Source organism: Ahaetulla prasina, chromosome 3, assembly GCF_028640845.1.
Source record: "Ahaetulla prasina isolate Xishuangbanna chromosome 3, ASM2864084v1, whole genome shotgun sequence".
Taxonomy (NCBI): Eukaryota; Metazoa; Chordata; class Lepidosauria; order Squamata; family Colubridae; genus Ahaetulla; species Ahaetulla prasina.
In genome coordinates this window covers 48,547,840-48,574,498 of record NC_080541.1, presented here as the reverse complement: position 1 = coordinate 48,574,498, position 26,659 = coordinate 48,547,840, and the positions used below count along the sequence as shown (strand labels likewise).

General features: G+C 36.9%; 2 protein-coding genes and 1 long non-coding RNA gene across 8 annotated transcripts in view; 1 reads left to right on the top strand and 2 right to left on the bottom strand.

The window, feature by feature from the left end:
• The window catches only part of TMEM68 (transmembrane protein 68), a 15,404-nt gene extending 13,501 nt beyond the window's left edge, over positions 1-1,903 (bottom strand). Inside the window, exons 1-2 of the mRNA XM_058176443.1 lie at positions 1,765-1,903; positions 115-445 (exon numbers count right to left, since the gene is read on the bottom strand). Of these exons, the coding sequence (XP_058032426.1) occupies positions 115-442 (328 nt within the window). The 5' untranslated portion in view covers positions 443-445; positions 1,765-1,903. The remainder of the gene's footprint in view (positions 1-114; positions 446-1,764) is intronic.
• On the top strand, positions 1,892-9,140 carry LOC131194886 (uncharacterized). Of its 4 annotated transcripts, XR_009154340.1 has the most exons (7): positions 1,892-1,997; positions 2,115-2,602; positions 3,644-4,226; positions 4,332-4,530; positions 4,695-4,806; positions 5,707-5,882; positions 8,583-9,131. It is a non-coding gene; the product is annotated as an uncharacterized LOC131194886 (long non-coding RNA). The 4 variants fall into 4 exon arrangements; XR_009154338.1 differs by lacking the exons at positions 1,892-1,997; positions 2,115-2,602 and having other exon boundaries at positions 3,513-4,226; positions 8,583-9,140; XR_009154341.1 differs by lacking the exons at positions 1,892-1,997; positions 2,115-2,602 and having other exon boundaries at positions 3,513-4,226; positions 4,335-4,530; positions 8,583-8,679.
• Positions 9,119-26,659, bottom strand: LOC131194885 (monoacylglycerol/Diacylglycerol O-acyltransferase-like). 3 transcript variants are annotated; one of them, XM_058176444.1, is made up of 6 exons: positions 26,340-26,659; positions 24,151-24,315; positions 22,231-22,424; positions 16,343-16,403; positions 11,013-11,152; positions 9,119-9,252 (listed from the first exon to the last, which is right to left on the bottom strand). In XM_058176444.1, the coding sequence occupies exons 1-6, from the start codon at positions 26,605-26,607 to the stop codon at positions 9,148-9,150; spliced, it is 933 nt and encodes a 310-aa protein (XP_058032427.1). In that variant the 5' UTR covers positions 26,608-26,659; the 3' UTR covers positions 9,119-9,147. The 3 variants fall into 3 exon arrangements, with proteins under 3 accessions (XP_058032427.1, XP_058032428.1, XP_058032430.1); XM_058176445.1 differs by having other exon boundaries at positions 11,013-11,146; XM_058176447.1 differs by lacking the exons at positions 9,119-9,252; positions 11,013-11,152 and adding an exon at positions 11,366-15,231.

The window sequence follows — 26,659 nt, the reverse complement described above, 5'->3', positions numbered from 1 at the left end:
GGTATTGGAACTAAGTATTATTAAATTATCCAATGACTTTTATGAATATCTGCCCTTTAGACTGAGGATAAAGTTGTTCACAACTGTCACGCACAAGAATGGTAGGATACTTACCATTCCATATTCTTGCATGAGCATACCACATAGTTGCCAAGATTTGTCTTACACCATCCCAGAAATCATTCAAATAACCTTCTTTTATGTCTGCTTTTCTTTTGTAAATATGAACAATGATAGCCGAAATATAAATGAGGAGGATAATAACTGCTGGAAGCAGAAAACCTATGAGTAGTGGCATAAATAGCCATGTGAGGTAGATGAGGTAACTCAGATATTCTCCCAAGCGTTCCACTCCAGTCCATTCTTCTAACACATAAAACACACATGTTAAATAGGATATGGGTATCTGTTCTGTCCCACAGGATCCATTTTGGTGTATCATATTCTGTTTAAAAAGGAAATAAAACATAAAGCATTTTAAAATCTAGACCATCGTATAATTGTCCTTGAATTAATTTGACTTAACTATTAATTATTAGAAAAATATAAGAATCCTAATCTACATGTCTCCTAAGAAATGAGTCCAATTAAACTTAATAAAGTTTAATTCCAAGCAAATGATTATAGAATTACAGAATATACTGCATATAGAATATACTATATCTGTGATGGCGAACCTATGGGACGCGTGCCACAGGTGGCACACAGAGCCCTCTCTGCGGGCATGTGAGCCGTCATCCCAGCTCTGCTCTGCTGCGCATGCGCATGTGCCTCCTGCCAGTCAGCTGGTTTTCAGGTCTCTGCCACGCATGCCCAGGGGTGGAGCGCATGCAGGAGATGCGTGTGCATGCACACGGGGGGTGCACATGCAGGGGGGCAGGGCACACCCAAGAGGGCATGTGCGCATGTGTGTGGGTTGCATTGCATTATGTGCGCACGCCTTCACACGCTTGCGCGCCTTCGGCACTAGGTCCAAGAAAGGTTAGTCATCACTGTACTATATTGTATATAGTAAGTAAACATGAACTACAGTCATGGCCAAGTGTCCTATCTGATCTAAGAACAACATATTTGAGATTTTGACATACTTGCTTGGCTTGAAATTCTTGATTTTAACTTCATGTACTATTAAATAACAATACAGGTTTTGTAATAAATATTATGCAAAGCTTTTGTGTGATCCCTTATTTTAATGCTGTACTCTAGTATCACTCTTCCATTACATTGTAACAAAAGGACATCACTTCAAGCAGTGAAACCTAACATTCAAGAAGGTATAAAAAGTCAACTCCACATCCTTACAAATATAAGAACATACCTTATTGTTAAATATCCATTTTATACACAATAGTCTAATTCATGCAAGGCAAAATTATTGAACATTCAAAAAGAGACTGAATTGGTGATAAGTTCTTGAAATGAACTCCTATCTCTTCTTGCAATTTTCTCAAGCTATAAAAGTTTGAAAAGGTTGCTTCTTTACAGTTAAACCACAAAGAATCCTTTGGCATCTTAAAAATTTCCAAATTATTACCACATACATTTTTCTGGGCTATAGTCTTTTAGAGTCAACATCAGTCAAGAAACTGATTATGTATGCATAATAAAATTATTCATGATTGACAAGTTTTGGACAGGGGCAGCATTGCCACCTGTCAGAAATTATTTTGGGAACTTTTGCACCAAGCAAGACAAGATCTGTTCTGATTGACACATTCATTAAATAATCTAGTTCCATTGGGAATTGAGAGACTTACGTCTTACCTTTGATGTTTCACCTGGGCTTACTGGCTTACTGGGAAGAATTAATGTTGCAACTCATCAGGAGGGTAACAGACAGGAACAGCTCTCTGTTGGATATATTTAATTTCAAGAAAGAAAGATGATCAGATGCAGCTTCTCCTTGGCTCTTCAAAAATCTCTGGCCAGTACCGATTCTTCTCCAGGTTCACCTGTCCTGTAAAGGAGGAGATTCACATTTTAACACTAAAGTTGGGGTGAGTTGAGAAGAAGGTATTTCGGTTGCTTTTCCTTTGATCCTACCAAGACCAGTGGTGGGATTCTAGTAATTTAACAACCAGTTCTCTATTCTAATGATTTCTTCCAACAACCAGTTTGCCAAACTGCTCAGAAAGTGAACAACCGGTTCTCCTGAAATGGTGCGAAGTGGCTGAATCCCATCACTGACGAAGACCTTGCCAAAGTTAAGGCCCGCAAAGCTTTGAATTCGATCGTTTCTTCACTCCGGCATCCGCAGGGTTCCCCTCCCAGCCGCAGAGGAAGAAGACCTCGGGACTCTCGCCTTTACAACGAATTGCCCTAGGAGCCTTTCAAGAAGCAGAGCCGCCTCCCTTCAGCTTATACCCGCAGGGTTTTCTTCCGACCGGGGATGGGGGAGCCACGGAGAAGAACTCCAGGACAAACGGGCAGGAAAGGGTCCGGACCTCCGTGGGAATCAAGGGGGTGGGAGGAAAGGCTTTGCCCACAGAGGGTACAACGATGCCGGTCAGCAAAAAACAGAACCCAATGCCACTGCTGTCCTTCTCACCGGCCGATATTCACTAACGCGGGTCAGTCCAGCCAGGAAAACCACCTTTCAAAGGTAGGAAACGCTTCGTCGTCCCAAGGAGCCCGGCTTTCCTTCTGCTTTTTCTCCCCACTCCCAGAAGGGCGGTATTGGGAGTGCGCGCTTCGAAGGGCAATGAGGCTCCTTTGGAGCCCAGCCATCCTCCGACCCTACCGCGCTTCCCAGAGGGGGACCCACGCGCGCCTCGGAAGGGTCGGCTCCTCGGGTTGCGGGTTGCAGCACCGCCGTAAGTAGGTGCGTAGAGAGATCCGCTGTCTTTCTACATAGGAGGGGCGCGGCGGAGTGAAACCAGCCTTAAGTGGGACCTAATTAAATGAACGAATAACCCCGATACCTCGCCTTTCCCCACAAGCCCCAGGCAGCATACCGGTTTCCCCCATTCCAGTTGTATTCTTCTGCAAAGTTGTTGGCGCCTCCCCGTTGCTCCACAGATGAAATGACAGCGTGGCAAACCGTGTTGCCGGAATCGGCCAACCCCACGGTTTACCCAAATTGTGGTTTAATGAATTAAGTATTTTGCCTGATCTGTAATTACCCTGTGCACAAGACTCTGAGTCAGGAAGCAGGCAACCTCTTTCAGCGAATTCAGAATACAGGTCGGACCCAGTGAATGATAGAAAGCCCATAGTCCATCGTCTTGTCACTCTAATAATTTCTGGCTCTATCAAATTCGAGATCACCGGACGCTGCCAAAGGAAGACAAGGCTTTGGCGCATGCTCGTTTTATTCTCTGGCACTTCCTGTTTTTTTATTTGCTCGGCGCTTTTGTTCTCCGGGTCGTAACATTATATAGCGGGGGTCTCCAACCTTGGCAACTTTAAGGCTTGTGGACTTCAACTCCCAGAATTCCTCAGCCAACAAAGCTTTGCTGACTGAGGGATTCTGGGAATTGAAGTTCACAAGCCTTAAAGTTGCCAAGGTTGGAGACCCCCGTTATATAGCAAAATGCAAAAAGTTTATGATCCTTGTGTTATAATTGGGGAGGATCTGTTATATCTGTTTTTATATTTCGTGTTTACTTTCTAATGCACAATCTTCTGTGTGCATGTATTTCAGATTAAAACGTCTTCTGTTGCTTATATGCTGTTTCTGGACAAAGACCTTTACTTGAATTAGTAAAACTATTACAATTCAGAATGAAGCAGATGAGCCTAAAAACTTTTGGTTTGTCTACATTTTAAATTGCTCTAAGAGGTAAGAAGATGCCCACATAACTTTGACTAGAAGACCATCGTCAGTCACCCCTTTTCTGGTTCCATTTCAAAGTTCTGCTGCTGAACATGAATGACTGCCTAATAAAGGTCCATAGCAAAACATAGTAAATTTAGGTGTGTAAGCTGCTGTCCTTGGTGATCATCTGAGATGTTGCAGGAATGTCTCCTTCATCCTCATTTCTCCAACTAACCATGGTTTGCAGGAACAGAAGGGAAGATATTGGTATAATCTGTATCAAAAGACCTGCTGGCCATCGCTTTATCACATGGATTTTCCGTACATATCCAAATATCTACAGAGGTAGACCTCTGACGTGTCCTGAATGGCCCTGCAAGGAGAGTTAGGCAGAGAGACATCGACCCATGCTCAGAGCTTTGACCTACAAGCCAATAAGGAGAATAATATGGAGAAAAAGGAGTTCCAGGTAAAGCATTCTGCAATCTGTACTTGCGGGTGGTGGAGGATGAGAAGACCCATTTCTCCTCTTTTCCTGATGTCTTGCCTTTCATTGTTTCTTTTCCTATGCTAGCAGTTAAAAAGGAAGAAACAGCTGCAATCACACATTGCTCCCAGAAGCACGAAGCTGAAGCCTGAAGATGACGAATGAGACTTCGTCGAAACGTCGCCAAGACACTTCCAATTTTACGCGGGAGAAAACCTGAATAACCAAAGACCTACATACAAACACCCGCGAAAACCTCAGAAAACAAATATATATATATATATATGTATGTATGTATGTATGTATGTATGTATATAATCATTGAAATATATCTATAAATCTGCTTATTTTTGAGCCTAAAATTGGACAAGAGGATTTACATCTTTATCTTGTGTTTGGAAACGTGTAGTTTAATATTAAGCTCTACCCTTCTGTTTTATTTGATGAAAGATCAAAGAGCTCTGGGTCACTGAGCTGGAAATGAATACCTGAAGATGGACTGCTTGAAGAGGAAGCTCCTTTTAACTTTCAAAAGTCTAGTACAGAAGTTGGCTCCTGAAAGGTAGTCTATAAAATGTCCCCAGGGACCTAAATTATAGGACAAAATGTGTGTGTCCATGTGTATATGCAAGGGAGAAGCATGGTTTGTGGAAGATGGGTGTAGTGTATATATGGTGGTGGTGTATATATGTATATATGTACTCTAATGGTCTGGCAGTGCATCAGAAGTTCCTTTTATTATTTGTCTTCTAAGACTATTGAATATTAGTTTTTGTATGCTCATGGAGTTATGTAAGTCTTTTTGAGATTTTCTTTTTTTAATCCTTTCTGACTTGATTGCATTGCTTCTATCAATGCTTAGTCTTGCAACATGGTATCCAATGTTACCACCGGATCAAATTTGGATTTCTAAAAGGCTTTCTTTAGTGTTAGGACTCTGTCCCATCCACAGCTGTAACAATGTGGTAAAATGGTTATGTTACACACTAACATAGATAAAGTTTCAATCTTTGTATTAAAACAATTTTAAAAATCAGTGGATAATAGAAAAGACTGGCCTCTAATGAAAAAGAAAGATGCTGACAGTCACAGCAGTTTAGCTTTCCTTAATCCTATGTCCTTTACATCTTCAGAATTCCCAGTGCTGTAAGCATTTCCAGAGTTTCAGTATGTTTCAAAGTTTTCAAAAACTTATAGCATCCAAAAAAGGACTGGATGGCAATGTGATAAGCATGCCTCCAGAATATCCAGAATGTCAACTGGAAACTGGTTTGTACACTTAATTATCCAACTTTGCAAATAAACAAGTATCCAGTAACCAGCAGCACATAACTGCTACTATTTTGTCAAAATAACTTGATTATTAGAAGGAATGACATGAAGTGCAAATATAGAGTTAATGACAAAAGGCCACATATTTAGAATTAATTTCATTCTCTTTTTTTTCTTTTTAAACTGATAGGTACCTTGAGAGATACCTTGAATAGATCAGGTGTATATAATTGGAATAAAGCGCGTGATGGGCCTCTGTGGCTCAGACTGCTAATGCAGTCTGTTATTAACAGCAGCTGCCTGCAATTACTGCAGGTTCTAGTCCCACCAGGCCCAAGGTTGACTCAGCCTTCCATCCTTTATAAGGTAGGTAAAATAAGGACCCAGATTGTTGGGGGCAATAAGTTGACTTTGTATATAAATATACAAATAGAATGAAGACTATTGCTAACATAGTGTAAGCCGCCCTGAGTCTTCGGAGAAGGGCGGGATATAAATGTAAATTAAATTTTTTTTAAAAAATGACGTAATAGTCTAACATTTCCAATAGCCACAATTGTATCAACTAATGATCCGTTTTCCTACTTTGTTACGCTACTTTAACATCTAAACCAGGGGTCTCCAACCCTGGCAACTTTAAAGCTTGTGAACTTCAACTCCCAGAGTTCTCCCAAAGAACTCTGGGAGTTGAAGTCCACAAGTCTTAAATTTGCAAAGGTTGGAGACCCCTGATCTAAACTACTAAATTTATTTTCATTTTAGCCTGTCTAACCCAAATTACAGTACCTTCTATCCCAAATCGAGAGCAAGCGCTGTTAGAAATGATTCACCATACATCAGGATGTCAAACTCATGTCGTCACGGAGGCATCACGTGATGTATCAGGACTTTTTCCCCCCCTTTGCTAAACCGGGTGTGAGCATGGCCAGCGCGTGATGCATCTGGTTTGAGGGCCAGGTATTTGACAGCCCTGCCATACCTGAACTCAGGAGAGATTTGTAGGTTAGGTAATATTGTCAGTCATTACTTTTTCCAGAACTGGAAAAATTACAGGTAGTCCTTGGTTAATGCCTGGTTGCTTAATGACCATTTGAAGTTATGATGGCCTCCAAAAGTGTACTTTCTGGCCTGTAAGCACTTCTAACCATTGTAAAATGTGACACAGCAGCCCCATAATCATTTGACTACATTTCAGATTTGCCACATTTTTTTTTACTGTTTTCTGCTGGAAAGCCTATTGCGTACACTGGTTTCACTTAAGGACCACATGGTTTGCTTAACAACCACAGTGGCTCACTTTACAGCCATCATAAAATGGTTTTGAAATGAGTTCAGTCACCAAATTGATTGGTTCAATGATTATCCTGACTTACTACCAAAATTCCATCTGTGATCATATTGAGGGCTACAGTACATATTCCAAAAGAGTTCCATTTAGAAAAAAAGCCATGGTAACTATGTTTTAGAATATCTGAGTTTATTTATAAATATAAAGATCAAAAACATGACTAAAGGATAATAAGTCCAATTACTAACATCGGATCTCCAAAGAAGCATCCATAAATACATTCTCTTACAAAGGCCAACGTCGGTTTTCATTGAAAGTAGCTTTAGATCAGATTGGTTTCCACATAATTATTATTTTTTATTTATTTCAGTGTTTTTATTCATTTATTAGCCAAAATGTCTGCTGAAATTTATTAGCCAAAATGTCTGCTGAAACAACCTGCAAATTAACCTTAACTTGCACAACCTGCTACCAGAGTTACACAAGTTGTAGATGGAAAAGGGTCATGTTAATAAATTAAAAATATTAGGTGTCTGCAAAGAAATAGTTGGTATGACAATTACAGATAGTCCTCAACTTATGACCACAATTGAGCCCAAAACTTTTGGTGCTAAGTGAAATATTTGTTAAGTGAATTACCCCCCCCCATTTTACAACCTTTCTTGTCCCAGTTGTTAAATGAATCACTTCAGTTGTCAGATTAGTAACGATTGTTAAGCAAATCTGGTTTTCCCATTGGCTTTGCTTGTCAGAAGGTCGCAAACGGTAATCACATGACCCTGGGACACTGCAGTGGTCATAAATGTGAGTCACTTCCCAAGTGTCTGAATTTTGATCATATGACTATAGGGATGCTACCCCTGTGGTAAATGTGAAAAACAGTCATAAATTACTTTTTTCAGTGCCGTTGTAAATTTGAATGGTGACTAAGTGAACTGTTGTAAGTCAAGGACTACCTGTAACTGTCTGACAGCTGGTGGAGCAGCAACAGAGCTGGCGGCATTGTAAGGCCTGGAAATGTTGGAGCAGTGTGTCTTCGTGGCAATGGTTGCAGATCCTTTCTGACGCTGAGAGTAAAATTATTTTTTTATTATTAAAAAAAAATATGGCTGATGGGCAGCATGTAGGCCATGTCTTGTACCAGCCTTCTCTATATGCTTATCCACACAGACTATCAATTTGAATATGTTTGATACAAACAAAATTTTCTAAAATTTCCTTTCACTCAAAATACATCCCATAAAAATTTACTTTGTTAAAAATGTCTGGTGAAATATTGCTTCAAGATAGCCTACAAAGATTGCCTGTTTCACAAAAACCCAATAGTGAAATTCTTTACCACTGCATGTATATTGACAGATCCATTCCAATACATATTGCAGTGAAGCACAACATGAATGCCATTTTATTCAATATAATTTTAATATTTAAAAAAATATGTCTTGGATTTATACAGCTGCTTATCTTACATTAGCAATTCTGGAAGGCTTACAACATTTAAAAACAATACAGTAGTGAAATGCACAATATAAACAACAGCCAAGGAATCAAATCATTCTAAAAAATATTATTGATTAGTGTGATTAATGAATCCAGTGAAATGGTTGCATTATTCAAATTCATATATATAACAAAATCACAGAGTAATTATAGAAAGCAAACGCAAAATAATTCTTCCCTAAATTCATCCTAATTTAGGATTGCTATGGTTATGTTCATGTCATTCAATTACAGCAAATATTTGTTCTAATTACAATCTCACTGTTTTTCTTTGACAGAATCTGCCTTTTATCCATTTTGCACATATGAAGATGAAGAGTGTCTAAAATCTCCACTGTGTTGCACACGTGAAGCCTCGCCTTAACTGAATTTGGGATCTCCTTATATGCAACTTCTCAAATTCCAACTCATACTAAGTCTAGTATTGTATCATTCAGTAATCATGACCTACCTGTAAGTACACCAAAGTCTCTAAGTAACACTTCAACCTTGAAATACACCCTTGTCTTAGAAGCCTTATGAAAAGCTATTCAAGTGCTTTTTGCCTGTAAATGAAAAATTGCATAATACTTTATTCTTTCTTTATTTTTATTTATTTATTTATTTGTCAAACACAACAATATATATAAGCAATAATAATAATAATAATAATAAATTATATTATATTATATATATTATATATATTATATTATTATAATAATAATATAATAAGTATATGCCAAAAAAGTACAATACTAAATTAGAAAATAATATAAATTAGAATTTTTGATATCCTGTATGATTGTCAAACTCGTAATTAGCAGTGTGCTGCCTCATTTAACCTAATCATAACATTTGACCAATTTACTCCTTTTTCTTTTCTTTGTGAAATCTTTCCAATAAAGCCCGACAGATGCTTCCAGGAATTTGCTGGTGCTTTCTAATTAATGACTGGAGTGCAATTTGGGTCTAAAAATGAAAGTTAAAAAAAAAAGGAAACAATAAAACATTTCATTATCACAATTATGTTGGATAAGGATTCGCTAGAAGAATAAATGGTAAATTTATGAAAGCTTCATCCTTGGTACTCTCAAATCCAAGTACTATTTAGGCCCAATCTGTTCTCTGTCCCCAAAAAGTTCGGAACAAAGGGAGGCATTATATAAAAATATAGCTGCTGTTTAATTTTTTTATTCTCATAGAAAAGTATACAGGTTAGAAATATCTTGAGAAATGACGTGGGGGTCCCTTTTTCCAATTCCCAGATCTAGACTAAAGTAAGTCTATCAGATTATGACTCTTCTTTTCTATATTCATTTTTATTTTTATTTCTAAATAAAGCCCTTCTACCACCTCTTACTATATTTGACAGAAAAGTGTCAGCAGTAGAGTCCTTCAGGTTTTCTGGTGGTTGGTTTTTTTTTTTGCATTTATATCCCGCCCTTCTCCGAAGACTCAGGGCGGCTTACACTATGTCAAGCAATAGTCTTCATCCATTTGTATATTATATACAAAGTCAACTTATTGCCCCCAACAATCTGGGTCCTCATTTTACCTACCTAATAAAGGATGGAAGGCTGAGTCAACCTTGGGCCTGGTGGGACTTGAACCTGCAGTAATTGCAAGCAGCTGCTGTTAATAACAGACTGCATTAGTCTGTTGAGCCACCAGAGGCCCTTTATAATCCAAGGACTTGAAGTGGACACTTAACATTAAAACCATCACTAAAAAGCCACAACTAAGAATATTCTTCCTGCAACCTCAGGAAGTTCAGCCCCAGGCACTGTTGATGCAGTTTTACAGGGGAATTACTGAGTCTGTCATTTGTACTTCTATACTGGTTTGGTACAGCAACTAAATGGGACAGGTACGTACTCCAACAGATAGTTAAGACTGCAGGAAAAGGAACTGCAACCAGCCTGCCTTCCACAGAAGACATGTATATTGCACAGATCAGAAGGAGGCTGAAAATATATCTAGTGATCCCTCACATCCTGAATCTAAACTGTTTCAACTTCTCCCCTTGGGACAGTCTATAGGGCATTACATGCTGAAACAACTAGACTATAAATTTCTGAAGGCACAATAGCTAGATACATTAATCTATAAATCATAACATTAATCTATAAATAAACCTGGGGTCCTGACTGTGTTTAGGGCCCTGTTTCCTAGTTGAATTGCTAACCGGCCAAGTATCTCATCTCTATGTATATTTTTTGATGTTTTTATTGTTTCTTATTGTTTTAAAATGTTTTAATGTTTCAATTGTAATCTATTTCTCGAGTTGCAAGCTGCCCAGAGTAAGAATGAAATGGGCAGCTATAGAAACTGAAAAGACAATGATAAAATAAAATAATAAAATAAAATAAAATAAATAATGTTTAGAACCCACCATAGCTAGAATTTACCAATCCATTCAAAGAATATAAAGTCATCTAAAATATTTTGGTTTTATTTTACTCTGTTTGTAAGCACTGAACCATTTTAAGGTTAATGCCATTAAGTGTAATTTCCACAATTTAGTAATAGAATTTGGTCATTACTAGATTTTATTTGCACTGTTTTGAAAACACAAAAGGAAAATACTTTTCCATGAATAATTTGAATTATATTAGTCTTATGAAAAGCTTTGAGACATTAAATCAATGTAATACATTAATTTAAAATACAAATATTTGTTGACAATTAAGCAGGAATTGAAGATGTTCAAACTGATAAACAAATCATACCTTTGCAGCCAATTCCTCAGCAGTTACATTTGGATTATACAGAATGGGTTCTCCAATGTAAGTACGAAATTTGACTGGAAATCCACCACAGACTGGAAGGAAGGGGATTCGACTATATTCATATAGCCTCCTAGCTAAAGCTCATGTGAAAGAAAAAAAAGTTAAAACCAAAACATAATTTGAATCAGTTTAAATATCTAAATTATATGTTATTGGAATCAGTCTAGAGCAGGGGTCTCCAACCTTGGTCCCTTTAAGACTTGTGGACTTCAACTCCCAGAGTCTCTCAGCCAGTTGGCTGAGGAACTCTGAGAGTTGAAGTCCACAAATCTTAAAGGGACCAAAGTTGGAGGCCCCTGCTCTAGAGAACTATAGTTGCTCTTCAGCTGCAACATAGTCATAAAACTATTCATTTAAATAAAAATTATACACATCTGCATGTGCGCACGCACACACATATACAGTTTCTGGCAAGCAAAAGATTAAAATACAGAGGCTTCTATTTAGTATTGCATCCCAAAGTCACTCCCTTAAAAATGGGTTTAACAAAATCCATTGTTTTAGTTGGAGAACAAGGAATCTGTATAACATATTAACATAGGAAAAAATTGCTGAAAGAAACCATATTGTCTATTTCCTGGGTTGTATGTTGGCTGGTTATTTCACAATTGGAAAAGTTTTATGAAGAGCTTTTAGAGTTGTTGGGCTTCAGTAGAAGCCCAGATTCAGTAATACATACATACATACATACATACATACATACATACATACATACATACATACATATATCTCCTTCTACATTGTTCAGTTTTGTACCATAGCTGGTTGCACCAGTTAGAGTAGGGATTTTTCCCCCAAGCAAAAGGAACCAATGAGAAAAGGGGCACAAGGAAAACTGCTTTTCTCTCCTGTTCCCTGGGCAAAGCTTAATTCATCTAGTGCTTCCTCTGGAATCAAACAAAATTTCACTAGAATCTAGTGGATTTCTCTTTGTTAACATTTGAATTGCCAGATGCCCATATATCATGCCTTTATCTTTAGATTCCACAGACTATGTTAGCTAAATTTTTGATTACATGGGCAATTAAATTAAATAGTAATTATGGAAATACTCTGCAAAGGAAAAATAATCCCACAGATAGAAATGCATATATTTGCTTATTCTAATATGATTTATTATTTCCCCCCAAAATATGAGTACTTAAACTGCTGTTTTAAAAATAATTATATATATGATTACACATTCAACCTACAGATCTGTGAGAAATAGAATTTGATTTTAAAGTAAGATCACTTTTGTTACTTGTTTGTGCCTTAAATCATACTTTTTTTAAATTTATTTATTTACATTTATATCCCGCCCTTCTCCGAAGACTCAGGGCGGCTTACAGTGTGTAAGGCAATAGTCTCATTCTATTTGTATATTTACAAAGTCAACTTATTGCCCCCCCCCCCAACAATCTGGGTCCTCATTTTACCTACCTTATAAAGGATGGAAGGCTGAGTCAACCTTGGGCCTGGTGGGGCTTGAACCTGCAGTAATTGCAGGCTGCTGTGTTTTAATAACAGGCTTCTTTTTCTTCATAGGAACTACAAGAATTACAAATTTGCCTAGCACTGAGAATTCTGTCTCAAGAATTAACCTTTCTCTATTTGATTTTACTTTCTTAGTATAATTTAAGATGAAAACTGCAATTCTTCTTCTCAGGCAGGGCATGGTAAACTTTTCAGCTGCTAGATTTTAGCAATTTTAAAATTAAAAATGTAATTTGAAAGATCTACAGATAAAATCAGTTGGTGCTGTTGGTAACTTGAGGATGCCCTCCTTTTTTCAGCACATCAGATTATCTGCTATCAAAGTGTGATCTCCTTTTACACTGAGTTACTGTTAATAAAGAAGCAGAGATTGAAAAACTTGTTCTGACCTAGACTTCCTGAGTCAGTAAAACACACGAGTAGTCCCAAAAACCTCTTTTATTGCAACAGCTGTGAATTCTGTTCATTCACTGTTGAGTCCCAAATAGTAGTAAAAAGTCCTTCGGGATAATCACCCACCTTTATCTCCCTTGACACGCTGCCAAAGACCTAATTGGCGGAGTCCAGAATCAAACAGAGCTTCAGGCTTTAAACAGAACAGAATTAACAACGCCGCTTCCTGCAAAGGCCCACGTGCCTTTGCTCCTCTTTTAAGTCTTATGGGAGGGGCTCCATAATCATCTCCAAGCTCTACTCCCAAGTCGTCCCTTTTGTTTTAACTGTTCTTGCCTTCTGGCAGCTCTGCGCAAGTGCACACTGGGAACAGCCCTCTGTTCCTCTGCCTCACTGAAGTCCGCTGAGAGTCCGAAGGCAGCACGTACCTCCTAGATGGCCCTTTCTCTGCCTCTGTCGCAGAACCCCGTCTGAGCCTTCCCCAGATTCTAAGACTGGCTCATGTTCCTCTCCAAACTCCTCACTGTCTGACTCTGCTGCCAGCTCTGCAGGACGCTGGCGGACCACAACAAAACTTAGACAAGATTAGGACCTTTCAATAACAACATTTAAAGCAACAATTTTCTCAGCCATAATTTATAGTTGAGAAATATCAGCAGATTTGGTTGCTAGGAGTAGCATGTACCAGTGAGATAGGAATCACCGATCTATCAGTCCTGATCTAAATAAAAGCTTCCTGTACTCTTGAAATTATGAACAAGAAGCAGAAATTCACTTGACATTGTTACAAACTTGGCTAAAAAAAACCTGTCTTGTCAACATTAGAACACAGAAACATAGGCTGAAAGGGACCTACCCCCCTTAATCCTTTTCTTTGATAAGCTAAACATACCTAGCTCCCTCAGCTGGTCATCATATCATTTAGCCTTCAGACCTTTTATCATCTTCTTTGCTCTTTGCAGTTTCTAGGGTCTCACAATCTTATTTGTATTTGGCAACCAGAACTGGATACAGTATTCCTAGTTCAGTATAGAACGGTATCATTTCTCATGAACTTGATGGTATCCCTCTGTTGATACAATCTAGGATTGTAATAAATTTGATAAATAAACAAACTTTAAAGTGTCTAGTACGGGAGTGTCATGAGTTTTAGAGGCTTGACTTGCCTTCAAATTCTTCACCTTTTCTTCAAGTAATCTAACCAATTTACACCTATTGCAAGTGTTATTTGAGTCCCCCATAGGTAGGAATACAAACATTGCTTACACATTGCATGTAACAATGTTACCAGACACTTTCCCCATGGCTTTATTATTTTTCATGCAAAAATTTATTATGTAGTATTTTTTATAGCTCCACAAGAGGCAGACAAATAGTTGTTTTTCCTCTTGTGGTACTGTTTATTTATTTATTTATTTATTTATTTTATTAGATTTATAAACCGCCCTTCTCCCGAAGGACTCAGGGCGGTGTACAGCCAAAGTAAAAAGAAACAATGTACAGTTAAAATAAAATTAAAAAACTTATTATACAGTGTGGCCGAAATTAAAATAGTTAAAAATCTAAAAAACCCCAATTAAAACCAGAGAGAAATTTAAAATTTAAAACTAAACAATTTAAGAAAGCCCCGCACGAACAAACAGATATGTTTTCAGTTCGCGGCGAAAGGTCCGAAGGTCAGGTATTTGACGTAAACCAGGGGGAAGTTCATTCCAAAGAGTGGGGGCCCCCACAGAGAAGGATCTTCCCCTGGGGGCCGCCAGCCGACATTGTCTGTTTGTAAGTCCCAAAGAAGTAGAGCAGAGCATTTATTAAAAAAAGTAGAAAACATATATAAAAGAAAATCAAGAAATAAAACAGTTTTTATAAAAAGGGAAGAATTATAATATGTATAAAAATAATAAAAAATGAAACACACACACACACACACACGTGTGTAAAATGTAAAACAGAACAATACTAACAGAGAAGACTGCTATTGAATATCTCTTGTTTTCTTCGTTTCCAACAAAATAACATGCTTTACAATGCCATTTAAAAAAACCAGGATAAAGAAGATGGGTTGTACCTTGAAACTCAAAGAAGCATGGTCAGGGGATTTATTTAGAATGAATTTAAGTCTCCAGGGTCAAATTAATTGCATTCTAGATACTGAAGGAGCTTGCCAATAATCTGATCAAGTTAACAACCAAGGAAAGATTTCTGCAAAGGGTAACAAGCTTATCAGAAGCTTACCAATAGTGCAAAGATTCAAATGAAAAGACAGCGCATAGCAGGATGCTGGAGGTACCTGTAGTAATAAATTTATTTATCTCCTGGCTTAGTTAATACTGTGAGAACTGATAAATTTGGTTCTGATTTCAGACTGCCACAAATATTCTGTATGGAAATGCTACAACTAAGTTTTAACAAGACAGAAAGCAGATTAACAATTTATAGCATAAAATGATGAGAGAGTTCAGGGTATGGATAAATGAGCAAAAAATCTGGGATCTAAAGAATTAATTAAAAGGAATGGAAAAAATTCAATATATTATCACAGGTGAATAGATGTAGGAGATGACAGCCTGAACCTGAGGGAGAGGTCAAGTGCATCATCAGTCTCGAGTCCCTTTGCGCCCACAAGGGATCTAAGTTGAATTCTGTTCACTCTTATCTACCACCGATTCACTTTGACTGTAGTAGTTCAGATTCTTAGAGAGAGTGTTAGCCTGCAATAAACCTGTATTTATTTGAACCAACCTGGCTCCTGATTTCCTGCGCTTGACATACTTCACTTTGCTATATTTTTATTTCAAATATTGCTCTTCAATTATCAGCAATGAGCAGAGAACAGGGTGTAGCAAATTGTAATAGGGTTACAACATCTGTTTGCAAGGCACTCTGGAGAGGCCTTGATGCATATCATTCCTGTGATTAAAAGCTATAATTATTGTGCATATTTCCTCCTTCCCTCTTCATTTTCCAAATAGGGAAAAGGGTAAACAAAACAGCTATTTTTTGCAGATCCTCTGACAATCTAAAATGCGCCTAAGTGTTTGGAATGGTGTGAAGCAAAAGAACAAACTCAGCATTTGTACTGTACTTCAAGAAAACCTCTTGCTTCACCTATGAAGCTCAGAGATGACTGTGTACCATGCAATACATTGTTTTAGTTTCCCAAGAAAAGTGTTTCTTCATCAAGGCAATTAAAAGTACAATAGAGTAAAAATAATTTATCATTGTATTACACTGGTGGAGTCAAGTACTGAGCTCAGTTAAACTCTGCATCCCAAAGAGAATGGGGCTAGGGACCTCTTTGTGTCTTATACACTCTATCTAAATGCTATGCAAAACATAGAGCTATAGACTGAACAACAAGTAATTTTCAAATTAAAATATGCAATATAAGTATGCCTTACTTGATTGCCCAAAGATCCAATATCCTTCTCGAATATTTTGTGTATACATGGGTATAATAGGCTAAAGGAAAAAAAAGAGATATTTTTTAAAAAATATTTAATTAAAGTATTGAGAGACCATTAGCCCGTTTTATTTATTTATTTATACAGGTAGTCTTCAACTTACAACAATTCATTTAGTGACTGTTCGAAGTTACAACAGGACTGAAAAAAGTGATGGGACAGTTTTCACACTTACAACCATTGCAACAATCCTGTGGTCACATAATCAAAAATAAAACTTTTGGCAATTGGCTCATATTTATGACGCTTGCAGTGTCTCAGGGTCATGTGATCACCATTTGTGACCTTCTGACAAGCAAAGTCAATGAGGGAACCAAATTCACTTAACAGTGTTACTAACTTAAGAACTGGAATGATTCACTTAACAACTGTGGCAAAGAAAGTTGTAAATTGGGGCAAAGCTCATTTAACAATTGTCTCATTTGTTAAATGACGTTTTGGACTCAACTGCGGTGTAAGTCAAGGACTACCTATACCAGGGGTGAAATCCAAAATTTCTCCCTATCAGTTCTGTGGGTGTGGCTTAGTGGGCGTGGCAGGGGAAGATATTGCAAAATCTCCATTACCTCCCCTCCTGAGGGAAGGATATTGTAAGATCTCCATTCGCATCCCACTCTGGGGCCAGCCAGAGGTGGTATTTGCTGGTTTAACTACTCAAAATTTCCGGTACCGGTTCTCCAGAACCTGTTAGAATCTGCTGGATATCACCCATGACCTATACTTCATATTTCTTAATTTCCCATTTCCCTTAGAGAGGGGCTCTGGGCAGTATACAATATCATCAATATAATGAAACATTAAAATCAGAATAATTTAAAATTAAAAGTTTTAAAAATGATGTTTATAAAAATTTCTTACTGATCTTGCTTAGTTCTGATTGTGCACACTTAACATTCTTATCTTTTCTAACTCAAACTGCACTTAAGGTATGCCTAATTATTATCACTAATCGACTGATCGAGTTTTCCTTAATATTTAATACACTGCTTTCAGCATCATAATCTTCAGTTTCTATATGCTTAAAACAAATATAAGGTTAGCAACACCAATCATAATAATGTGATGTCTGGTCAAATAATTTTAATGATCAAGAAAAAAATAAAGAGTAAAAAGAGATAGAAAAGTATAAAGAAAAAGAAAAGAAAACACAAATATATACAAACAATGACTTCCAAGGATATGAAGAACACTTTTTCTAATTTCCCTTTTCTTTTGGGGAGAAAATGGACATTTTGTTACGGTCTTAAATAAGAGTTGAATATAATGTAATAATGTTTGGATTGCAGGACATATTAAATATCCACCCACATTAAATATCAATCAATTACTCAATCATGTAGCAGGGCGTTCTGGATTATATCTTACATTTGTCTTGCTCAATATCCATAATATATTTGATTATTCACAGTTCCTTCTAGGTAGTATGCATCTCATGAACCAGAAAGGGTTTTTTTCAAGCACAAATTATAAAGAGAAACTCAGATAAATATAGAAAAGGGGTTACTAAAATAAACACTCCTTCTAAAATGGAAGCAATAATGTTGTCACCCAGAAAAAACAGGGAACTTTTTTAGGGCCAATGGCACACTGGAAATTTGAATACTTACAGCAAATACTTTCATAAAAGTTTCCTGTTGCACATTCAGAAAATAGCTTCCATGTGGATATGACAAGTCACAAAAAGGCCTATTTATTACAATGGGACTTTTTAAAATTGCAGCCCACAACTGATATGATGTTCTCTAGAATCCTAGGTTGGTTTCTGCACCATCATCAACTCCACCATCCCATTGCTTTGTTGAGAAACATACCTATTTTCAATCATCTAGTATTTAATTAGCCACCCAATTATTTAATCAGATGAGTGAAAAAAATACATTTCTTTTTCATTTATTTTCTAAGAAAAGTTATGAGAGGTCTAAACAAGTTTCTAGAAATGTACAATAATAGCTTGGAATTTTGGGTTCTTGGCATGCCCATTTGCTAATTTCTAAAAATAGTGGTAAGTCCTACTTGACTGTCTATAGACTGTTTTAACTCAAACATTTCTTCTACTAACAATTTAGTGACCTCGATTATTTCATAGGCCTCTTTAATAGTGGCCTCTGGAATTTGTTGCCCACACATGGTAGCTCATTTGTTAGTCTTCATTCTTTGCTTTCACATGTATTTCACACATGTATTTCAAGACAAACACTCTCTTTGATACTCATCATTCAATTTCTGAAGTGTACTCAAGAAAGAGCATCTATAATTTCTATGTGACCTCGTTTTCATGGTAACTAATTGCTATCATGTAATCCTTGCTGTCAAGAAATCCTTGCTGAAAGAATTTGATTTCCATATTCCCAGGAAGCCTCAAGTTTGGCAATGACTCCAGAGCATCTTTTTAAAAAAAGAAGAGGAGGAGGAAGAAGCTAATAGCAAAAGCAAAAGCAAAAGCACTATTCTGTAAAGGTTGGTTGGTAATGTTGCAACTGATCTTTCAGTCTTTTGCTGATTCTGATTTACAGTACAACAATAATCACTGTAGAACTGTAGCTTGGACTACTGTAATGCTCTCTACATGGGGCTCCCCTTGAAGAGTACCCGGAGGCTCCAGTTGGTTCAGAATGCAGCTGCGCAGGTGATAGTGGGAGCCACACGTTGCTCCCATGTAACACCTCTCCTGCACAGTCTGCACTGGCTACCTGTGGTCTTTCGGGTGCACTTCAAGGTGTTGGTGACTACCTTTAAAGCGCTCCATGGTTTAGGCCAGGGTACTTACCTCCCACCGACCTGCATGCTCGCACAGAGAGGGACTCCTTAGGGTGCCGTCCGCCAAGCAATGTCGGCTGGCGGCCCCCAGGAGGAGGGCCTTCTCTGTGGGGGCTCCCAGCCTTTGGAACGAACTTCCCCCTGGACTTCGGCAACTTCGGACCTTCGGACTTTCTGCCCAGAGCTGAAGACCTATTTGTTTGTTCATGCAGGACTGGCATAGGATTTTAATTAGTTTTAATGTTTTAACATTTTAAAATGTGGGGTTTTATTCTAAATGTTTTAATTCAGCCATTTGTATAATAAGTTTTTTAAATTATGGTTTTATGTGTATATTGTTGTTGTTTCTTATCATGGCTGTAAACTGCCCTGAGTCCTTCGGGAGAAGGGCAGTATAAAAATTTAATAAATAATAAATAATAATAATAAAGTGTAAACACTGTAAAACAGGTTTAATAAACCTTTTAATAAATCAACAAAGTTTTAAAAAAATGTTTGTCCTTTGTTTTAATCAAACCTTTGACTCTAGCATCCATTACTGCTGCAGAAGAATTCACTTCTGACACTATGTGTTGTTCATTTACAAGAAATCTACGGCATGGTAGAAAAGAGAAAGGAGGTAGTTTAAAAACTGATGGGTGGAACTAACAGCAGATCACAAAGCAAATATTCGGACCAGTTACAAGCACCTGGTATCCCACAATTACATGGGAATCACATGGCAGGCAAAGAAGACAACAGCATTTATATACTATCAAAAGATAACACAGGTCCTGAAGGGCCAATTCAATGGGAAGAACAAGATATACACCATCAAGGCATATGCCTTGCCAGTCAGTATAGTAAACTAACCAAAGCAGGATATGAAGGCTGCCAATGTAAAGATCTGGAAGTTTCTCACAATGTTTGGATGAGAAAGAGAGGAGGAAGAATCTGGTGTCAAAATGATTGTTGTGGATGAAACTCAAAATATTCAAGTGTAATTGGTAAGATGGCACTGAAAGATAAGATCCTAAAAAAGTGCCTGAAGCAGAAACAGATATGCAAGGAAAATCAAGCAGAAGAAGTGGCATGGCAAGGCACCATTGACAGCTGAGGTGCTGACCTTGGGCAATCCTACTTGAAGCAGTGATCACAGCAGCACAATAGTCACTAAGCAATAGATTCATAAAAGCATAGATCAACCACACTAGACAGGATCTGAGGTTCAGACTATGCAAAGAGGACACAGAAGATTTTATTTATTCCTCTTTCATCCAAGTCACTGTTTTCTATGTGCCATAGTTAGTCCTGGATAGGCCCATAGATAATGAACTTCCCTACCACCCTGCCTTGGTCAATTGAGAATTTTACATAATGCTTTTAAATAAGGTGATGATAAAAGTTAGATTATCAGTTTTAATAGTTCTTATGACAAATGCAGCATTTGCTACTAATGGTAAAGTCAGCGTAGTCATTTTGACCAGAGTATTACAAATGGAAACAAAGTCCCACTTTAATGCAAGATAGATTCTCTGTTCTAACAAGCAAGATAGTGTGTTGCAGTATACAGGTAAACTTGGTATACTTATTTTTGTATAAAAATAAAGTGAACTGTAAATGGTAAATAAGATTAGAATACACCCCCCCCTACTCTTGAGTATTAAAAAATACAAAACACTGAATCTAAAGCAGTGGTGGGATTCAAATTTTTTTACTACCGGTTCTGTAGGTGTGGCAGGGGAAGGATACTGTAAACTCTTCATTTCCCCCCCTTTCCAGGGGAAGGTTAGTGCAAAATCTCAGCTAGGACTCAGGAGGCAGAGAATAGATGGGGGCGGGGTCAGTCAGAGGTGGTATTTACCGGTTCTCCGAACTACTCAAAATTCCGCTACCTGTTCTCCAGAACTGGTCAGAACCTGCTGAAACCCACCTCTGGTCTGAAGGGATAGAATGAAACCAAAACCCAAAACCAGGGAACAGAAAATGCTAGGAATCTAAGCGAAAAGGATCAAATTGTATGAGACTTAATTTTCTGTCCAAGTTCTGTATAGTAGTACCTCAGTATTCATCGTTGTTTCTAGGAGGTGTGATGAGTACCAGAAACAATGAGTACCAAACATTTTTTCCCATAAGGAATAATAAAGTGAGTCAAGGTTCTAGATTGTGTGCTAAGTACCAAACAAACAATGAGTACCAGGACAAAATTTTCAAATCAAAATGTATTGAGTACCAAATTAGATTCGTTTCAAAGCAGTTGAGTACCAAGGTATCACTATTTTTTTAAAAACTATTTCTATTTGCATGATTAGCTTCATTAAACATTCTAATATGGCCCTTACTTGATATTTTTGAACTTTCCTTCCAAACTAGATACCTCGTTCAATACACAATACACAAACTATATACAAAATGCCAATTATTTAATAATAAATCTTTGGAATAGATCAGGACTTCCCATTTTTTAACTGAATGAATGTCTAATCAGAGAGTTAAAAATAAAAAAAAATGTAGTTTGTTAAATAACTAAATATTAAGAAAATTTTTGAGATATTGAAATATTTATCATTAAGATAATAGAAGAATAGTATTTTTTTCATAGCAGTAAAGTTACAGAAGGTATGATATAAACCAGGGGTCTCCAACCTTGGTCCCTTTAAGACTTGTGGACTTCAACTCCCAAAATCCCTCAGCCAGCAAAGCTGGCTGAGGAACTCTGGGAGTTGAAGTCCACAAGTCTTAAAGGGACCAAGGTTGGAAACCCCTGATATAATCAATAGGAGAAGTACAGTATAGAGCTAAGTTAATTGAAGGAAAAGAGTTCTGCTGTCATGGTCATGAAGAATTAAGTCAAAAACGATTCCCTTTTGTTCCAAAATTGGGAAATATGAACTAGGCTACCATTACTTTACTTAATTAACTCTCAAACAGCAAGTTACAGTAAATATACTTCGTGAGCTGTTATCTTCAAGAAAACCTATCACAATACTTCTATAAAAAACTAAGTTTTCCAGTTGTTTTAGCATCATGTTCTATCTGATAAAATGTAATCAGCAAAGATTTAATAATGATATGAACACCATACTTACCACTTTCATATCTACAGCTAACTGAGCGAAACCTTTACGCTTATGCCATATGAGCTTGTATGATTTATCACTGAAGAGTGCTTCTCTCATTCCTCCTGGAGAAATTCCAAGTAGCTTGCCTTTCTTGAGAACATTTAAACACTCTTCCTTTTTATTTTGAATAATACCTGTCACACCAGTTAATGCTTGAACACCTGAAAGAAAGTGCAAGATTACAAAATAATATGCTGTGTGTAAAGATCTATGAAATTGCGTTAATGCTTTACCTTAAGGTAACAGAGAGGATCAGATCAGAATTTTAAAGTGTGTGGATCTGGTTGGGGTTCTATGTAAGGAAAAGACATTTTCAGTCTTCATTTATTTTATTTTTTAATTTTACCTGAAGGCTAAAATACCAGTTATATTAAAATATACTTTCAACCAATAACATACTTTCAATTAATTTTCTATGTTAAAAATTACAGAACCTGTTTCAAACTGATACCTTGAACTTATTTCTAATACATGTAAGTCATTATGGAAATATTTCATATATTTGGCCAAATAAAAGCATTTTCAAAATTTATACTGTGAATTTAATAAGACTATGAAAATGAATCTGTAATACAAAAATTGTGTCCATACTATATATTTGAATATATCAAATATATATATCAAATATATTGATATATATATCAGTTTTTTCCCGAAGGCCATCATTCTGCTAAACAAATAATTCCCTCAACACTGTCAGACTATTTACTGAATCTGCACTACTATTAATCGTTTCATAGTTTCCATCACCAATCTCTTTCCACTTATGACTGTATGACTATAACTTGTTGCTGGCAATCCTTATGATTTATATTGATATATTGATCATCAATTGTGTTGTAAATGTTGTACCTTGATGAACGTATCTTTTCTTTTATGTACACTGAGAGCATATGCACCAAGACAAATTCCTTGTGTGTCCAATCACACTTGGCCAATAAAATTCTATTCTATTCTATTGAAAAATAGACTAAGAAATGGGCAATGCCACAGCATAATTTTATGCTACTTTGTTAACTGTGTTGCCTAACTATGTACCTGCATGGAGAATTTGAAATTTGCATGGAGGTATGTAGTTTTTAAATGAGCCTAATTGATTTAATATAGCGTATAAAAGAGCAATTCAGCACTGTGCCAATGCAAGATGAGGTGCATTATGCCTACACTACCTAATTTATAAACAATTTTGTTTCTTGTTTGTGGAAACGAATTAAAGGAATTAAACTGTTTGGATATTTTCTGATAGAACACAGATTACAGCCAGACTGCCATGATTAGCAGCAGAAGGAAGTATCACATGACGTGCAAGTTTAATACATCATCATCATCTATGCTGAGACCTCCTGAAAGAAGGCAGGGAAAGAAGAAGCAATGCACACTATCCCTAAAATCAGTTAAGGTCATTATAAATTCCATGTAATTTGTGTGCTAATAACTCAATTCATCAACAGCGGTTGTGCAAAACATCCAGAACTGCAGCGTGTTTGTTTGGAGTTAGTTTTGTGTAACACTTCTACTAACGACATATGCTCTATTATTTTCTTTTCTTTTCATGAGCAACCGATTCTAAGAACTGACTAGATTACGTCAGAGGCCTATGTAGGATTGTTAGTTTCATGTATAGATAAGAATATGATTCAATAGAAGTAAATACTTTTTCTTTCTCTTTCGTTTAACACGCTTCTAAATCACTAATGCTAGCTAACAATTTCTAGCAAATAGAAAGTGTTCTCTAAAATAAGTTTTGTGAACTTTTGACAGCTGCTGGCTACCAGCACAGGAAACTATCATATAAAAATCCATGTTTCAAGCTTCCTAAAGTCTGGAAAAACAAACTGAATGAAATGTTTTACCATCATACATATTAAAATAACTTATAAACATCACCTGGAAATATGAAAACACAATCATCTGCTATTGAGTAACAACACCTGCGCTTCAGAATAAAAATTTTAGCCAGAAAATACAAGTAGTCCAAGGGAACTGCTCCATGGTAATAAATAATTAGCCCTGGCCCATCTGGTATGTTTTCAATGCCATGTAGCTCATACCCTGTTTGAAATGCAAAGTATAAATCAACAGTTATTCCATATTATGCTACATAAATCAGTAATGCACTAATTAAAATACCATGCACATTTGCTATATGAATGTTTCTAATGTAGAATATCAAATTTTAGATACGATTAACTAGTAAGTACCATAGTCACAATCAAACAACTGCCTGAAATTCCCATGTACTGAAAGCTGCCATCTATGGTCTAATATAGTTTGAATTAAGAGTATATTTTCTGTGGAACTAAGAACGTCTTTCATTTATGGAGTCATAGCAAGTGATGGCCCCTACCTGACCTTGGCTGATTAGACCTAATTAGCACTTAAGTGGAAACTAATAGGAAATTCCAGAGCTGTAGCCTGCTCCAGAAAAATTAGGCATTTCTTAGAAAGTCAGTAATACAACTTATGTAACGTTGCTAAGAAAACTGTATTGCACATGTCTATTATGATGACTCGGGGAAGTGTTAACCATTTAAGAAACGGTTTTCCAAAAATCCATTCATTGAAACATTCCAGTGACTGAGCAAGAGAGAAGGCATTTTCTTCAACTTGAACTCTTGAACTCGTCTTTTGGCATCCCAAGATCTATCCCAGAATTTGTATCTACCCTGCTCCCACCTTCCAAGAACATGTTTGCTACAGATTTTACTGGGAGGGAAGAACTAGCAAATACTATTGGCTCACTTCTTTATTCAGAGCACTCACAGCAGAATTCTTATGAGATGCTTTCAATGATGGATTCCTATGCTAGAAATGAGGAACACTTGGCAGTAGGGAAAAGGCTATGCTATGGTGCATACACTTGAGCATCTGCAGATAACAAGCCTGTCATTCAAGTGTTTCGAGTCAATAATTAGAGCATCTTTGTCAGTCGGTAATAGCAAGGATGCTGCAATTTATATTTGTAATCACACTACAAGATACTAGTGGAGCAGATGTATTTATAAATCTGTAGCCCTTACAGAGAACTGAACCAAGAGGCAATGACCCTTCGCTCCTCTTGGCCAAAAGCAGAGCACTTAAAATAACCAACCGTTTGGTGTTGGTTGGTTGGCTAAGTAACAAAAGCCTCTTCCCAATCTTTCAGTTTTGTACCATAATGCAAATGTTTTCTATTACAAAAATGTGACGTAAAATTACACTGCTGGCATTTTTGTGTTTATGTTTGTGACAAGCTTCTCCTTCCAAGCATCTTATGATGTAATGAAGGCTATACTGTCTTTGGGCTCCTTTACTGAATCATTATATAAAATCATATTGGGTTAGTAGAAGTTGGAAGGCAAAACAAGACAGGAGTCCCCTCCAGTGACCCTCTTTTTCCGCTCAGTGCAAAAAATGATTCAGCAACACTAACTGCTTCAAAATTGCATTTCTCAAGTAGCAAAAAGCCAGAACTAATTATAATGGTAAGCATATTATGCTAGCTGTGGTAGATAACTGATAGACCATCTACCATAGGTCCATCTTGACCTGGCAACACACTTAACATGCACCGTCATTCACCATTAGATTTGCAATCATCAGGAATGGAAATTTGACATTATTTGAAGGATCAGTAATTGCCCAAGCCTGCACTGTAGAGCTGGGCAATTACTGATCTTCAAACAGCTAACAACAAAATCCAAAGAAACAAGACACATAAGTAAAGTGACAGAGATATTTAAGAAATAAGTAAAACGTATTAAATACTAACATTATTTGTGAGTTCACTCTGGATGTTGGTCAATGTTCCCAATTTTAGGGCTTTTGTATAATGCATATTGACAATTGGAGAACTAGCTAATAACTATAGTTTAAAAACAAATAGTGTTTTAACTGTTGGCCACCCAGAATCATGTTCAGTGATATAGGCAGCTATATACATTTATGAAGTGAATAATTTATGGAAGACTTTGATACAAAATACTGTGAGTTATACATCCATTATCTCAGTAAGTACAGTTATATTGATATGATCCAACAAATGTAGATAATTCTGTAACAGAATCTAAATTTTTCACTATTACACATTTGCTTACCATGCCATAATCTTCCATATCCATCCAATATGATTGCTATTATTAGCCTCACAGGATCCCATATAATACTGGAATAATTTCCATTCAGTTTGCAAGTCCTTTCATACAAGAGGAGGAATAAAGCAGTAAAATATAAAAATAATATGAATGCAAGTGGAACGGCAAATAATATAATAGCAAGCAGCAGCACTGAGTAAAAAACTATATAAAGAAGATAGTTAGGAAGCCATTCTTCCAAAAGATATTGAAGGCATGTAGAGAAGATCATTGTTGGCTATCAAGGCAAGCAGTATTTAGTAATATTCTTTCCACAGCACTAC